General features: G+C 43.0%; 1 protein-coding gene and 1 pseudogene across 8 annotated transcripts in view; one reads left to right on the top strand and one right to left on the bottom strand.

The window, feature by feature from the left end:
• GCNT2 (glucosaminyl (N-acetyl) transferase 2 (I blood group)) overlaps nucleotides 1–17416 on the bottom strand; it is a 101490-nt gene that overhangs the window by 18000 nt on the left and 66074 nt on the right. Inside the window, exon 2 of one of the 8 annotated variants that reach the window (XM_059688619.1) lies at nucleotides 12492–12700. The exons of 5 other annotated variants lie outside the window; for them this stretch is intronic. In XM_059688619.1, the coding sequence (XP_059544602.1) occupies nucleotides 12522–12700 (179 nt within the window). In that variant the 3' untranslated portion in view covers nucleotides 12492–12521. Of the gene's footprint in view, nucleotides 1–9406; nucleotides 9889–12491; nucleotides 12701–17416 lie in introns of those variants that run through there. 2 more of the 8 variants (XM_059688620.1, XM_059688623.1) reach the window with 2 other exon arrangements.
• On the top strand, nucleotides 992–3499 carry LOC132231898 (kelch-like protein 5; annotated as a pseudogene).

Below are 17416 nucleotides of genomic sequence, written 5' to 3'. Positions count from 1 at the left end.
TTTCAGGCCTCATCTCTCATCACTGCCCACACACACTAAAGTCTCCTGTCTCCCTTTTGGGAACTCCTTAATAGGTCTTTCATTTTCACCTGGTTCCCCATACTTTGGCTTATGCAAAGGTCTAATACAAGAAAACAAGCTCAAAATAAACCCTGGGGATGTAATGTTCACAGCATGGTGACTATAGTTAATACTGTATTGTGTATTTGAAAGTTGCCAAGAGTAAATCTTAAAAATTTCTCATCACAAGAGAAAGAAGTTTGTAGCCATATGTGGTGACAGATGTTAACTAGACTTATTGTAGTGATCATTTTGCGATATATACAAGTATCCAATCATGGTGCATACCTGAAACTAATATAATGTGTCAATTATAACTCAATTAAGAAAAAGAAAACAGACCTCTGCCAGCGCCCCACCCCTCCTGCTCGGTCTCCTCACTTCCCCAGCACCTGGCCAGAGCAGGTGGCAGTCTCCCAGGGCAAGCGGCCCTGAGAGGGGGCGGGGCCGGGTGCGGGGAAGGCGGGGCCTGGCGGGAGGGGGGGCGGGCTGCTGCTCCAGCAGGTGCTGTGACTGACAGGCCAGCCAGTCCCGACGCCCAGCCCCCTCGGAGTTCCCGGAAGAGCCCCTGGCCAGAGGCAGTTAGCCGGAGGGATAGGAGCCCTCCCAGGCCCGGGGGCGCGCGGTGAGGCTGCCAGGAAGGGGTTGGGGGCGCCTGAGGGGCGGAGCATCCCTCTCCTCCTTCTCCCCGGAGCCCTGCTCCGCCGTGACCACTCCCCCCACCCCACCCCCGCCCGCCACCCCCCACACCGCCTCAGGAGCCCAACGTGGACTTCCTACAGTAACCAGGCATTAACATACTGCCGTACTATGCAGCCATGTTCATCAGATGAATTTTTCCAAGCCCTTAATCATGCTGAGCAAACATTTAGAAAGATGGGAATCTATTTGAGACATAAACAACTATGTGATGTAATTCTAGTTGCTGGTGATGGCAGAATCCCAGCTCATAGGTAGGTGCTGTCCTCTGCTGATTGCTTTGCTGCCATGTTTTATAAAGATGTCAGGGAAGCAAGACCAGAAGAAATAAAAATGGAAGGTGTAGAACCGAGTTCACTATGGTTCCTGATCCAGTATGCAAATGCAGGCCGCCTTGAATTACAAAAGGATAATATGTAGTGCCTGCTAGTTATAGTTTGCCTTCAGTTTCACAGATTGTGGGAGCATGCTGTAAGTTTTCTTTTTAAATGTTTTTATTGATTTCAGAGAGGAAGGGAGAGGGATAGAGAGATAGAAACATCAATGATGAGGGACAATCATTTATTGGCTGCTTCCTGCACGCCCCCTACTGGGGATTGAGCCAGCAACCCTGGCATGTGCCCCCACCAGAATGGAAGGGTGACCTCCTGGGTTCACGTTCAACCACAGGGCCACACCAGCCGGGCCATGCTGTAAGTTCTTAATGAAACAGCGTCACCCATCCAACTGCCTTGGAATCCATTCTTTTGCTGATTCGCAAGGTTGTACAGATTTGCATAAAGTGGCTCACAATTATACTGTAATACATTTCATGGAGTAACTCGAAACCAGGAATTTGTATTATTACCAGCTAGTGAGATTGCAAAGCTGTTGGCCAGTGATGACATGAGGAGACAACATTGGATGCACTTCTAACTTGCAGCTGTCATAATTTGCAACAGAGTCAGAAAGATCTCAGTAAACTTTTGGCTTATATAGGCTACCTCTTTTCAGGCCACAGTTCCTGGCAGACATGTGAAGTATGGTAGCAACCATCTCAGGTAGAAACTGTAGTTTAACTCTAACCCTGCTCTTTGGCTTAACAAGAGAAGTTATTTTGATTTTCTGAATTGTATACATCATCCCATTCGATTGAATGACTATCCCATTGATTGTTATCTTACTGGTTTTAGAAAGCACATTCTTCTGTACCTGGGAAACAGGACAGCACAATTATCCTAAATTGTCTTAGTGGACACAGATAATGCGTTCCAGTTGACTCAGTGGTCCCAAGACCAGGACAGCACAATTACTCTAAATCGCCTCGATGGCTCTAGATAATGAATTCTTGACAACTCAGTGGTCTCGAGACCCGAGGGCTCTAGATAATGTGGTTCTATCAACTCAGTGATCCGGAGACCCAAAACTGTAATTAACATGCTTAATTCTGCTTTTGTAAACTGCTTTTTTGCAAACCAGGTTCCTCATTCCAAACCCTGGGATGTAATCAATACCTTTGTGATTTTTGCCTATATAAACCTGGTTTTTCGACCATCTTGTTACTATGAGATTTGGGAATGACCCCCCATAGTCCCGGATTGCAATAAATGTGACTCTTTAATTCGACTTCTTGAGGCGTCCTTCTGTGATTCGCGGGGTACGTTACAACACATGGAAAATAATGAACTTTTGGGGGATCATACTGAAATAGGAATTTTAGGGGGATATAGGCAGGTTTAGGAAATTTTTAAAAATTCAAGAGGTCCATGGAAAAAAACACAGGGCTACAGACTGGGAGAAGTTACATTTCCATAAGATAAGGAAACTGGAAGTAACAAGAGGTCTATATTTACAAAATAAAGAAGGAGGAAGAAAGCCCAGAGGGAATAGGAGAATGAGGGAGGAGGGAGGTTTTGACCTTTGAGCTCAGAAGTTGCTATAGTGACCAAATCAAAGGGGAATAGTGGCCAATCAGAGGGGACATCGAGGCCAAAAAACTGCAGCCTTCATAAACCAGGGGAAAAGGAACTCAGTGGGACTCTTTCCCCTTCCCCACGTGGGAGTCTGTACTTGTTTTTCAGTAAATTTCCACCTTTGCTACACCATCTTCCATCCGTGGATTAATTTTTCGACTCCATCGGAGAAAGAGCCTGGGAACCACCCTGCCCAGGGGAACACTGCATGTTTCAGTCCAAAAATCCCGTATCAATTTAGAATGTCAGAAACTCATTATGGAAGCAATGAAGTATCATTTCTTATCAGAGAGATGACCCATGTTACAACGTCCTCAGATAAAACCTAGGAAGTCAACTGTTGGTACATTATTTTTCATTGGAGGAATGGATTTAACAAAAGAAGCAACAAGCATTGAAAAGTACGGCCTCCGTACAAATATGTGGAGCCCTGTGGTGAACAGGAATGGGAGGAGGCTATAGGTCAGTGATACAGTGTTAGATGACAAACTATGTGGTTGGAGGAGGAGAAGTACTGAAGACTTTGAATACCGTAGAAGGCTACAACCCCAGAACAATTTGGCAATATTGGAAGGTCCCAGGTATGCAGTTGGAGGGCATGATGGCTGAAGCTACTTGAACACAGTGGAAAAATGGGACTCTCGGGCCTGACAGTGGAGTTTTGTTGCCCCTGTGTCCACCCTCAGGAGCAGGGTAGGTGTGGTGGTACTAACTGGAAAGCTTTATGTAATTGGTGGTAAAATGGAAGTTCTTGTCTCAGCTCAGTAAGAAGTTCTGATCCTCACTGATGAGGATTTGCCCTCCCCTCAGGCTGCCAAGTGCAGCAGCCCTGGTGAGCCCACTAGGAAACCAGGGACCATCTGAGGAGAGGCCTGGGTCTGGCAACTGATGCCATCCAGCTCACCCAGCCCACCCAGCCCTAGTGAAGCTGGCCCTGGTCAGAGAACTCACAGAATCAGGAAAAAATTTCTTCAAGTCACTAAGTTTTGCAAGTTCTTTTCCTCCCAAAAAATCCTTCACTGATTTTTTTTTTTTTAGGATGCAAATGTTAGGTAGTGAATAAGGGCCAATAAGATAATTCCATTCTTCAGTTTTTATCTCTCACTCAACTGGTCATCTACATAAGTTCCCCACTCTGGCTACACGGCAGAATCATCTATGGAACTTTAAAATAAAGTACCAATGACTGTGCCTCATCTGCCTGGTTTTCTGAATTAATGGGTCAGCGGCGAGGCCCATGCACTGGTATTTTTAAAAATGCCCTACACAGCCCCGCCGGTGTGGCTTAATGGTTAAGTGTCAACCTATGAACCAGGAGGTCATGGTTCAATTCTCAGTCAGAGCACATGCTCAGGTTGTGGGCTCAACCAATCAATGATTTTGTCTCCTCATTGATATTTCTGTCTCTCCCTCTCCCTTCCTCTCTGAAAGCAATAAAAAAATATATATTTAAAATGCCCTACACAATGGTAGTGTGTACCCAGGATTGAGAACACCTGTTCTTTGCAGAATATTTTATTGAACATCCCTTCATAAGGGTAATGCTTTTTAGTTTTTAAAACATGCTGTACTGTGCCTCAGTAAGGAGAGGTTTTATTTTTCACCAAATAAAGCAATGTTATTTTTAAGCTTTGGAGATTTTAAAAGTACAAAAGGTCAAAGGAAAAACAATTGTTTATTTCCCAACTCCCCCAAATTAGTTAGTGTTAAGCATCCTAACACATTTACCTTATGAATCTTCATATCTTTCCTCTTAAAAATATTATTCTAAAATCTGTGAAAAACTGAACACGGAAATTACAATGGAATCAAAAAATGCATAAAAGTACAAAGAACAAAATTGAAAGTTAAAAAAAGGCCAAACAGTACAAAATCTTATACCTACAAGTAACAAACATTAGGAAAACATTATTTCACAAAGCATCTTTTTGTACAAATAAATACGTCTTTGTTACCTTCAAACTACAACATAGCTATTAACTAGTTGACTAACCTATATTAAATGTAGATTGAAAATAATCTTTCACAAGGAGCCTTTACCAATGATATAGATGGGTTGGGTTTCCTTAAGTGAGTTTGGGCAGTGCTTATGAACATGTTTACCACCTCGATGGGTTTATCAATTCAAAACCTGTTTCCCTATGAGTTAAGTTTTACCAGATGACAGAAACTCGGGAGATTCTGTTATTTGGAACACATGAACATCAGGCAGTCAGTTTTCTCTGTGATCTACCTGTTCAGATGTGTTTTTTCACAGTTTGAAGGAAGTATTTACATTTCAAGTGGCATTTTCTAAATTTGATGTAACTGTTTCAAATAAAAGTACTTACAGTACTGATTTGCCTTCTCACTTTACTACACAGGAGGGGATTTCATGGCCACGTCCTTCCCTATTGGCATCCACAGAACATAGCATGCCCTGTACTGCTTTGTCTATTGTCTGGAGAAAGGTCCTTCATGAGTCCATTATACAAATTTTCATCTTGCCCTGCACACAGTGCCGTCTTCATCTCCAAAACAAGGCACCAGGCTACACCCAGTTGAACATAAATCAAGAATTTGCTTGCAAGTTGTAAACCAGTTTGTCCAATTTTATGTAAAAGCAGCCAAATAAAAATCATGTTTGCTTAGGACTCATCTAATTTTAACTCCTATTTACAACCCAAGACAGGCCCAAAGGAGCTGAAGGTCAGTGGTAAATTCCATTTGTTGCTTCATGTACTGGGGTATATATAGATTGCTGACTCTGGGAACTAAGTGCCTATTTATAGCAAGCCCAATCTTTTATACAGGACGGCAGACATGGTTCTATTTACACTCTTCTTCTGCAAATATGAGAAACGTCTAAATAAACTTTAAAAAGAGAAGACACCTTGTGGGAGAAAGAGCCTGTGCGGTACCTACAACATGTGCCTATCCCTTCCCCTCCCAGCCCTGCCATCCCTGACCCCATGGAATTTACAGGGGTTTTTTTGGAAATATAGGAAGTCATAGGGTAGGCCTAGCATTTCTTCCTGAAACATCTATTTAACCTGAACATTTGGATGAAAGCACTGGACTACAATTAGAAGTTACCTAATGAAAACCATCAACAAACTGAAAAGACAACCTACTGAATGAAAGAATATATTCACCAATTATGCATCTGATAAGGGATTGACATCCAAAATATACAAGGAATTCATACAACTTAACACACACACACACACACACACACAAACAATCCAATCTGAAAAATGGGTAGAGGACCTGGATAAATACTTCTTCAAAGAGGCCATACAAATGGCCAATAGACATATGAAAAGATGTTCAATATTCTTAATCATCAGGGAAATGCAAATTAACCACGTACCTGTAAGATTGGCTATCATCGATAAATCAATAAACAAGTGTTGGCAAGGATGTGGAGAAAGGGAACCTTTATGTACCATTGGTGGGATTGCAAATTGGTGCAGCCACTATGGAAGACAGTACAGAGGTCCCTACAAAAATTTTAAAATAAAACTATCATAGGACTCAGCAATTCTACTCTAGGTATTTTTTGAAAAAAACCGAAAGCACCAGTTTGAAAAGATATATGCACCCTTATGTTCATTGCAGCATTATTTGCAATTGATAGAAAACTGGATGAAGAAGTGGTACACATATGAAATGGAATATTACTCAGCCATAAAAAAAGAATGAAATCTTGCCATTCATGACAACATGGATGGACCTAGAGTGTATTATGTTAAGTGAAATAAGTAACTTAACTTAAGAGAAAGTTAAATGCTGTATGATTTCATTTATATGTGGAATCTAAAAAACAAAGTAAACAAATAAACAAAATAGACAACCCCACAGGTAGAGAACAAACTGATGGTTGCCCATGGGAAGGGGAGTTGGGCAACTGAGTGAAAAAGATGAAGGGATTAACAAGTATAAACTGGCAGTTACAGAACAGTCATGGGAATGTAATCAATAGGGAATATAATTAATGATCTATACATATAAAAGGCTAATATGCTGAGTGTCCGACCATCTGACTGGTCGCTATGACGCGCACTGACCACCAGGGAGCAGACGCTCAATGCAGGAACTGCCGTGACACACACTGGCCATTTATAGAGAAACAGCACCGTGGACCTGGTGCCGACAAAGCAACACTAGGCTTCCCCCAAGTAGGACACAGGCCCCGCCACCACCCTGGAGCGACACCCCACCAAATCACAGCCAATGCTGCCGAGACCCCCATGGCGCAAAATGCGGCCCACAGCCCAGCCCAGCCCAGAAACAGTGGCTGTGGGCACCGGGTAATGACATCACATAGCAATGCCCAGCTTTCTCTCCCTAGCGACTAAGCCTCCTTGGAGTTTCTTCAGCCCAGGAACATGACTTGCTTTATAGCCAGGTGCAAACATTTTACACTTTAACCAAATGTCTGTGAAGCGTTTTTCACATGCCTCATCTCATTTTATCCTCACAGAAGTCCTGGAGTAGGTAGATAGGAGACTTGGTAGAATCCTATTTCATTAGCTGGAAAATGGAGATTGACCCAATTGAAAAGAAGTAAGAAATGGTGGACCTTGAAAATGACTCCAGGTTTTCTCACTGCTCAGAATATAGTCAAACACTGCTGCAGTTAAATATTTTACCCTTTGTTCTCCCTGCGTGATCTACAATAATAATCTGCTTCATGTTGGTATTTACTGCTGTGTTGCTGACAATTACCTGAAAGAGAAGTTGGGGTGCTTCACTGGGCTGGAAAAAGTTTAGCTACATCAGAAAGCAGGTCTAATTAAGCAAGTTTACACTAATAAAAGAGAAAGATGCTAATTGACCATACCTTCGCTATGCCACAAGCCACGCCCACCAGCCAATCAGAGTGACTATATGCAAATTAACCCAACCAAGATGGTGGCTGGCAGCCACGGAGCTGGAGCAAGCAGGAGGCTTGGTTGCCCGGGCGATGGAGGAAGCCAAGCTTCCTGCCTGCCCTGAGCTGGCTGTGGCCTCCGCTCATGGCAACAAAGTTTCAATTATAGAAGACAAATAAATCCCAGATATCTGCTTCCAGCCAGCCTCCACTAGGAGCTTGGGTGCCTGGGGGCTGTGGCCAGCCTGTAAACAGCCATCAGCCCCTCACCCAGGCTGGCCAGGCACTCCTATATAATAAAAGGGTAATATGCAAACTGACCCTAACAGCAGAACAACTGGAAATGACTGGTCACTGTGACACACAATGACCCCCAGGGGGCAAATGCTCAATGCAGGAGCTGCCCCCTGGTCGTCAGTGTGCTCCCACAGGGGGAGCTCTGCTCAGCAGAAAGCCACGCTGACGGCTGCCAGCACAGTGGTGATGGTGGGAGCCTCTTCCGCCTCCTCAGCAGCACTAAGGGTGTCCAACTGCAGCTTAGGACTGCTCCCCGCTGGCAAGTGGACATCCCTTGAGGGCTTCTGGGCTGCCAGAGGGATGTCTGACTGCCAGCTTAGGCCTGATCCCCCGGGGAGCAAGCCTAAGCCAGCAGGTGGACATCCCCCGAGTCGTCCCAGACTGCGAGAGGGCACAAGCTGGACTGAGGGACCCCCCCGAGTGCACAAATTTTTGTGCACCAGGCCTCTAGTCTATATATATAAAGCTTTCGCTGGCACCAATTGCATGTGTGTGTGTTTTGATCTGTCATTGTCAATCGTTAATTCTATTATAGAAAAAGGGCAAACAGCGATATCAAAATATTTCTTCTCATTAATTTCCTTTCAATGTGCACAAATTTGTGCACTGGGCCTTTAATATTTTAATAAATATATGTGGCATCAGTTGGGTGCAAAACTTATTGGGGTAATCACTTCATAAGTTATGTCAACTGTAACTAAAAAATAAAAAGTTTTAGTTACATAACAACACAAAAAGAGGCAACACTAGTTTATGGGGTGGGATGGTTGTCATTTTAGAAGTAACTGGGAGGGAGCACAGGCTCCTGGAGTACTAGTGATAACATGGCTTCTTGTTCTGGTTACTCACATAAGGATCAGTTGAAAATTCAGTGATCTCAATTCTGATATGTGCAGTTTTCTGGATACATTATCTATACTAATGAAAGCCTAGGTGGTGTCTCGTCCTCGTGTCCTCACAAGATGGCCACCCCCACATCATCACAAGATGGCCGCCCCCACATCATCACAAGATGACCACCACAAGATGGCTGGCAGGGGAGGGCAGTTGGGGCAAACAGGCCAGCAGGGGAAGGTAGTTGGGAACAATCGGGCTGGCAGGGGAGGGCAGTTGGGGGCAAGATCAGGCCATCAGGAGAGGGCAGTTGGTGGCGACCAGGCCTGCAAGGGAGGGCAGTTGGGGGTGACCAGGCCAGCAGGGGAGGGAAGTTAGGGGCGACCAGCCCGGCAGGGGAGGGCAGTTGGGGGCAATTGGGCCGGCAAGGGAGCAGTTAGGTGTCAATCAGGCTGGCAGGGGAGCGATTAGGGGGTGATCAGGCTGGCAGGCAGAAGTGGTTAAGGGCAATCAGGCAGGCAGGTGAGTGGTTAGGAGCCAGCAGTCCCGGATTGTGAGAGGAATGTCTAACTGCCGATTTAGCCCGATACTGGGTTGGGCCTAAACTGGCAGTTGGACATCCCCTGAGGGGTCCCATATTGGAGAGGGTGCAGGCTGGGCTGAGGGACACCCCCCCCCCCCAGTGCATGAATTTTGTGCACCGGGCCTCTAGTATTTCAAAAAAAGTTTAAGTTTATAGAGTTCACAGGACATTGATATTTACATAAATTTATAAAATAAAACATGAGACTTGAAAAAATGTTGGCCTCTTCAGTACCTTGCCCTTGCCCCCATTCCCTTGCTCAGGGCCACGTTAGGGATGCAGTGTCGCTTTTGAGTATCCAGCTTTCTGGCTTTGGAGACTTGACTTTTAAGCACTTGAATACTGGTGTTTTCATTTGTGCAATAGTTATTTCAATGTTTCAGTAATTCTGAATTATGGTCATCTTTCAATCCAGAACAATGACTAATATGTTCAATTTATAGAAAAAAGTAAAACGTTGAGCCATCTACAAATCCAGACAGAGCCTCTCTGTAGGACTTCTGGTAAGAAGTCACACTGGGGAGTTGTGGTGTGCTCATTTTGATACTCTCATATGATCTGACTGAAAGGGCTCACTATGGGAAGTTTTGTATCGGTCACATGGGTTTCTGGACTAAAAGCGGAACACAGTTTTGATTATTCTTATTCTTCCAATTAAGTTCATGATGTTCCAACTATTTATTCTGAATCATGGGTACTGTCACATCCAAGGTAACAAACGCACACCAGATTTAAGCTTAATTATAATATAATTATATGCTATATTGACTTTTAGTTTATTACCCCAGATGCGTATCACTAAAAAATAACCCTACCTTTTAAAAATATTTATTTATTTATTTATTTATTTATTTATGTCAGTCCTCACCTGAGGATATTTTTCCCATTGATTTTTTTAGAGAGAGTGGGAGGGTGGGAGGGAGGGAGGAAAGGAGGAAGGCAGGGACAGAAAGAAAGAAACATCAATGTGAGAGAAACACATTGATTGGTTGCCTCCCACACAAGCCCTGACAGGGGATCGAACCTGCAATGCAGGAATGTACCCTTGACCTCCATCCAACCTGAGACCGAGACCCTTAGGTATGTGGGCCAATGTTCTAACCATCGAGCCACCGGCCAGGCCAACCCTACCTTTTCTTTTAAATGATAATTGGTCCAACTGACTTATTAATTATGGAGAATAATAAATAAATAATATGTGAAAAGAAAAGTGAGTCAAATGGAACCAATACTCAACGGATATGAAAGCTGCCAGAGCATCTGTGTGAAACCATTATATAACCTTGAAAAACACAAATGAATTCATTTTTAAAATATATTTTATTGATTTTTTACAGAGAGGAGGGAGAAGGATAGAGTTAGAAATATCGATGAGAGAGAAACATCGATCAGCTGCCTCCTGCACGCCCCCTACTGGGGATGTGCCCGCAACCAAGGTACATGCCCTTGGCTGGAATCGAACCTGGGACCCCTGAGTCCACAGGCTGATGCTCTATCCACTGAGCCAAACCAGTTAGGGCATGAATTCATTTTTAAAAAGGCAGAATAGAAAACTGCTTTTCCAGCCCCAAAGGCTGTATATTCTATGAACTCATGTTGTGATATTCTAGAAAATGCAAAACCATAGGAATGGAGACCAGGTCAGTATGTGCCAAGGGTTTGGTCTGGGGCAGCGCAAGAGAATTTTTGGAGGAGATGGGAGTTGTCCTTGGTTGTGGTGGTACATGCATGACTCTGCAATTGTCTAAACACCAAAGAGAATAAATTTTACTCCAAATAAATTTAAAAATAAAATGGGACACTGCTTCACATTTAAGAACAGTATGTAACAGAATGGATCACCTTCATAATAAATGCATACATTTTAATTCTATTTTATCTTCGACCTATACATAAAATTTTTCATTTGAGAAACACTAAAAAATTCACTATCTTTTAAAAATGAATCCTGCACACTCTTTATGGAATCCTGTTATTAAAAACGTTTTTCAGTATTAGGCAATTTATAGACCAAAATACTGTTATCGCCCTTTGGTTCCAATATCTAGGGTACTTTAGAGAGAAATTGTGAGAAGCACTAAAATAAGACTGCTGTGTTATGACTTAGAAGTCCCATCTTGTGACCCAGTTCCGCTGCTAAATCATCAACCCGAACAAATCTCTTCACCTACAAAGGCTTGGTTCATCTAATCTTAAATGATGACAATATCCCTTCCAAGTCCAGTATGTAATTGCCATTTCACGTCACAAAGTCATTTTGTTATTCTTGAAGTAGCCATTTTAAGTTTCTAATCCTTCCAGTATCTTCCACTTAAAAAAAAACACACACACCAAAAATCATTCCACATTCAGTGGGCACCTTCTGTGTGTTTGAAGTGGTGCCATAGGCTTCAAAGTTATGGCTGCAGAGTTCCAAGTTACAGTTATAGAGTTACTAGAGGCCCAATGCACGAAATTCATACAAGAGTAGGCCTTCCTTCCCCCAGCTGCCGGCACCGGCTCCCTCTGGCACCCAGGACCCGGGTTTCCCTCTGGCCGCCGGCAGGCACCCAGGACCCATGCTTCTCTCACAGCCCCTGCTTCATCTGGAAGGTCATCCGGAAGGACATCCAGCCTAATTAGCATATTACACTTTTATTATTATAGATTAGTTCATTCATTTCTCACAACACGTGTCTCCTTACCTCCCTCCCTACCCCCCAAGGGACTATCAATCCTTGGCTGATGAAACTGTTTGAAGAGTTGAAGGGAGTGCCCAAGATCATAAGCTAGAAAACGCCATGATTTGAGCAGGGGGAGGGGGACCCACACTCTTCATTTTACAACAGTTCTCCATTCCATGGGGACCAGTGGGGGACTCTGAAGGTAACTGAGGCCATGTCTCTTTCATCTGGACACCCCCTACTACGTATGTCCCTATCGGGACACAATGGATGGATGCTGATTGGGAGACGGGCAAGATACCCCTTGCTGAGGCCCTCTGTTCCAACCTGGTTCAGGTACCTCCTAATTCTAGTAGAAACATCACTGCTTTTTTAATAATTTTTCTTTTTACCTGGGACAGAGAGGAGATTCAGGTTATTTGGAAACTGTAGGTATTCTCAAGAGTCAAGATATCAATACTGACATAAGATTGTTGTTGGCCATCTGCGTTTCCTACTAAAGTACTAGAACATGGGTCCATGCACATGCAACAACCCACCTCACTAACCAATGTGACATGCCTAGGGCTCTGCTCCTCTCATTTCCCCAGCAAGATAAGCCCTAGTAGTAAGTTGGGAGTAGGGAGGAACTCAAGCTGACTTTGTCTGAGTTTTAGAAAATCTTCCAGAGCCTTTGTAATAATCTCAGAAGCCTCTGCATCTTGGGAGTTTGCATTTTTCCAGCCCCTGTTGAAGGCAACTGGAGGAATAAAAACAACTAACAGTTATTGGTATTTACTAAGCACCATGCACCAACCTAGGCACTTGATATATATTAATACACATAATTGGGTTACAACTGTAGGTACTATTACCATTCCCATTTTACAAATGCCGAAACTGAAATTCAGAGAGATTGCATATGTAATTTGCTTCAAATCATACCCTAGTATACACTTGGAACCTGAGAAGATGTGAAGCCAACTGGTCTGGCTCCAGGGGGCCCTTGTCCCTCGCTCACAGTTGATATGCTACATTAGCCTTAGTCTAGCTCAACACTTACGGGCACACCCAGAAAATACTCTCTAGAAATGAGAGCTAATGTGCTACATTAGACAAGCAGACAAGTGGGGAGAGTGTATAAGTACTCAGTACCCAATTTACTCATTTGATCAGAATTTTTGAGCACAAAAATCACCTCCACACACTGCCTATGGAGACTGGCCTGAGTTCTAAGTCATGGCAGCAGTGGCAGCTGGCATCCAGAATGGACATAGTAACCTTGACAAAGAGAGAAAGTCATTGCCCAGAGTCCACTGTTCCATTAATTCTACTAGTCACGGTGCAATATAAATAGGAAAGTCATGGCACCAATACACCATAGAGAGGGAGAGGGGGCGGGATGGAGATGGCAATAGAATTAACAATGGCTGGGCTGTGAGCTATACCTCCATGGTCTTGTTACAATCTCATGACGTTGATATTGTCTCCACTTTATAGATGAGTAAACTGAAGCCCAATGTAGGAGAAGGTAATTGCTCAAGATCACACAGCAGGTAGATGAAACCTAAGTCTGTCTGTCTCTAAAATTTTTGCTCCTTCCATTGCACGCTCCAGAGTTAAAGCAAAATAATACTTTTGAGATCACCTTGCCAAAATTCCTCATTTTACAGAAGGAACTAAAACCCAGAGAGGTTTAAGTGACTGCCCAAGGTCAAACAGCTAGTTAAAAACAGGGGCCAGGACCTAGGAAATAATTTCACAGTGTACATATCTGGGTCAGTGGCCCTTTTTACATAACCCAGTGGCTGGAGTTTGCAGCACTTATAAAAAGGAAGGTAAAATAATCACACAGGGCTGGCAACACTTACTGCCTGTTTGCTTAATATTCTGCTGTTCTTAGCTGTGCATTATGAAGTGTTAAAAAATGTCAAAGTCTGCCCTAGCCGGTTTGGCTCAGTGGGTAGAGCATCAGCCTGGGAACCAAAGGGTCCCGGGTTTGACTCCAGTCAAGGGCACATGCCCAGGTCGAGGGCTTGATCCCCATTAGGGGGCGTGCAGGAGGCAGCTGACCCATGGATCTCTCTCATTAATGATGTTTATCTCTCTCCCTCCCTCTCCCTTCCTCTCTGAAATCAATAAAAATATACTTAAAAATAAAAATAAATGTCAAAGTCCATAAACTACTGTTCCAATCCTTGAAAGCCTTTTGGGATCATCTGAAACTCACATCCTTAGAGCCACCCAGAGACCCTTCTGGCCCTTCTACAAACACCTCTGAAAAGAAATATGAGCAAGTCATAGTCACAGCTGTGAGACATATCCTTCTCTGGATATATAGTTTTGGGGGTTGAAAATGAATAAAAATTGCCTAATATACAATTCTTACTTTTTCATGAATTCTCAAATACCTTCCATACTTTCTCTTGTGTCCCCTAACCCTAACCCTAAAACCAAAATTAAGTGAGGTTGCTTGGTTAAGTAATTTGTCCAGTGTCAGATGAGCTGTTCAGTGACGAGGCTGGGGTGCCCGAGTCCATATTCTCCCATACTGCCCTGAAAGATCAGAGAAACCTCATACAAAGCTCCAGAGCGTGATGCCCAGGGCATCTCAGATTAAATTACATAAGTGGAAAATTAACGAGATAATTGGACCCAACAAAGAAGGCTCTAGGAGAACATGTGGTAATGGAAAATACATTAGGATTTGGCTGAAGGCAAAAATATCTTTTTTAACCCTTTGAGTGCCAACCAATATCCTAGGAACTATGCTAAAATTGCCAAGGCATTTTGAGTTAAGGTTTTTAAATTTTTTTTTCCCACATAAAGAGTGAACTACTCGCATCTAATAGTGACACTGCAGGAGGAACGCGATAGCGCTCCTGGCACTTTTGGCGAAAGACAGGAGGAGCAGGATCGTGCTCCCCGGCACTCTAGGGGTTAAAAATCTTTATCGTTGAAAGTATTACATATGTCCCCTTTTTGAAGGCAAAATATTTTCATGTCAATTACAAAGTCAAACTCAGAGAGGACTCATAAAATAGTAAGACTGCCAATTGGTCCCTTTTTTTTTTTAATAGAAGAAAAAGAATATTCAATAGCAAGAAGAGATTTCTAAATACTGCACATGGAACAGTTTATCTCATTAATTAATTCACTGCTCTTAGTTGGTGGTGAGACTTGATTGGAAAGTTTGTAAGGAGGACATTCTGAGAAAAGAGAAGTGTGTGCAAGGCTGCCTGCCTATTTGTTGAAATTCTGACTTAGGAGAGACTTAGGGGAGTGTCAAAGGTGGCGCCCCTAATTATTCCTTGACCTTTCCAAACAAGCCTGTGCATGTGCAGACCCCCAACCCCCGGGTGTTTACTGGAATCCTTATGCTTAATCCCTGGATGTCCTTGCCTAGAGGACAATGTAAACACATGTGTCCTCCCAAGATTACTCACCCTACTGCTTGTATCTAAAAGATAAACTTTATCTCAAACTGCTGTTACAATAAAAGGCTAATGAGGCAGGCAATCGAGGCTGCCTGGTCCCTTTGGCCAGGCCATCCCTTAGCCTTGCTTTCACAGCTAACGTTGTGTCACACAGTAATCCATTCATCCATCGCTCAGGGGCTGCTGATCAGCCCCGGCACTTAGTAACATACTCCTCCCATTCTCCATACAGGAAGAGGAATGCCAAAGGAATGGAAAGCCTAGCAGGCAGAGTTCTGACTTTTCCTTCTAATGCCTAAAGAGCATGTGCTTGTAGATTCAGCTTTGTCCAGTAGAAAAGAAAAAAGGGAAAAGAAAACCATCCCAGAAGATTAAGTGGGGTAAACTCATCCTAGAAGTTTCCGTGGGGTAGAGAGACCTTCACCTGTCAGGAAGTCATCATTACAGGCTATGCAGAAAGTCTCAGTCTGGACTAGTGGGCGTTTTCATTTCCTCTGAAAAGAGGAAGCTACTCATTTCTGAAAATTAAAGCCAACTCAATGGTTTACTATAAATTTTAAGTTTTCTTGCAATGTTGCTGGTTGTTGAAACTGGCTGATGAACACAAGAGATTACTGTACTATTCTCAGTGCTGTTGTATTTTGTAAATTTCATAATACAGGTTTTAAAATGATCTCTGTCAGTAGCTAGGAGACACAACATTTGTTCTAACACTGAGGAAGTTGAACACCTGAAATGGGAAGGATGTGGCTGGGCCAGCAAAAACCTTTATGTTCTGAACAGACATCTTAAGTCCTTTCTATTACATGGTAGGGTTTAAGAAAATAAAACAATCCCAATTCCTGTTTCTTTCACGTGATGTGATCTCAAACACTATTGATGTCCTTTGCATTGTTAAGGAAACACTCTTCTAATAGAATACATACTCCACAGTATTCTTATAACGATTAAGTGAGGTTTTTTAGTAATTTCAAATATTACACCAATAACATTAAGGGAAATCAAAATGGTGAAGAATAAGTATCCATCCCAACATGTTAAACTGCTTCAATTTTCTTATATTTCCTCCTACTCCTGCTTGGGTATATCTACATCTAGTTTTGGATGGGAAGCCATAATGTAGACATCCTTTTGTAGTGAAAAGAGATTTAAAATAATTTTTTTTTAAATATATTTTATTGATTTTTTACAGAGATGAAGGGAGAGAGATAGAAAGTTAGAAACATCGATGAGAGAGAAACATCGATCAGCTGCCTCCTGCACACCCCCTACTGGGGATGTGCCCGCAACCCAGGTACATGCCCTTGACCGGAATCGAACCTGGGACCTTTCAGTCCACAGGCCGACACTCTATCCACTGAGCCAAACCGGTTTCGGCGAGATTTAAAATAATTTGATTTAACACCTGAGGATCTTACTAACTTAGGAATACTAGGTTACATTTAGGTTTTCTTAATAATATTCATAATAATAACTGGATAAATACTTAACCTCTCACTTTATAACCTTTTTTTCTTCATTTAATTCTCAAAACAACCTTACTAAGTAGCCATTATTACTGTGACTCTAAAGATGAGGAGTCTGAGGTGCAGGGGGACCCAAAGTCACAAAGCTAATGAGGGCAAAGCTACAATTCATCATCAGGTTTTTCTCATTCCAGAGCCCACGATGTTCCCGCAATACGAGTACTTTGAAGCATCAGTCATCTGTGTACCACTTTCATAATATCCACTTTGTGCCACCAACACCAGAAAGCTTTTCCTTACACAAACTCACTTTCATTTTTTTCTGGCAGCTGCCTTTTTTCTCAATCAAGCAGAGTCCTTAATGGAAAGGAACAGAACCAACATTTGCTGCAAATCTATAAACATGTCAGGCTCAGTAGAAGATGGTCTATGTTAGCAGTTCTCAATGTGCTTCCTAAACAGATGAACAGTGTCGCCTGGGAACTTGTTAGAAATACAGATTCTAGGCGTGCTCCAGACCTGCGGAATCAGATACTGGGGGCGGGGCCCAGCAATCTGTGTTTTAATAGGCCCTCAGGCAGATTCTGAGGC

This window comes from Myotis daubentonii, chromosome 3 (assembly GCF_963259705.1).
Source record: "Myotis daubentonii chromosome 3, mMyoDau2.1, whole genome shotgun sequence".
Taxonomy (NCBI): Eukaryota; Metazoa; Chordata; class Mammalia; order Chiroptera; family Vespertilionidae; genus Myotis; species Myotis daubentonii.
The sequence above is the reverse complement of the archived record's forward strand: the minus strand, read 5'-3'. Positions and strand labels throughout refer to the sequence as shown.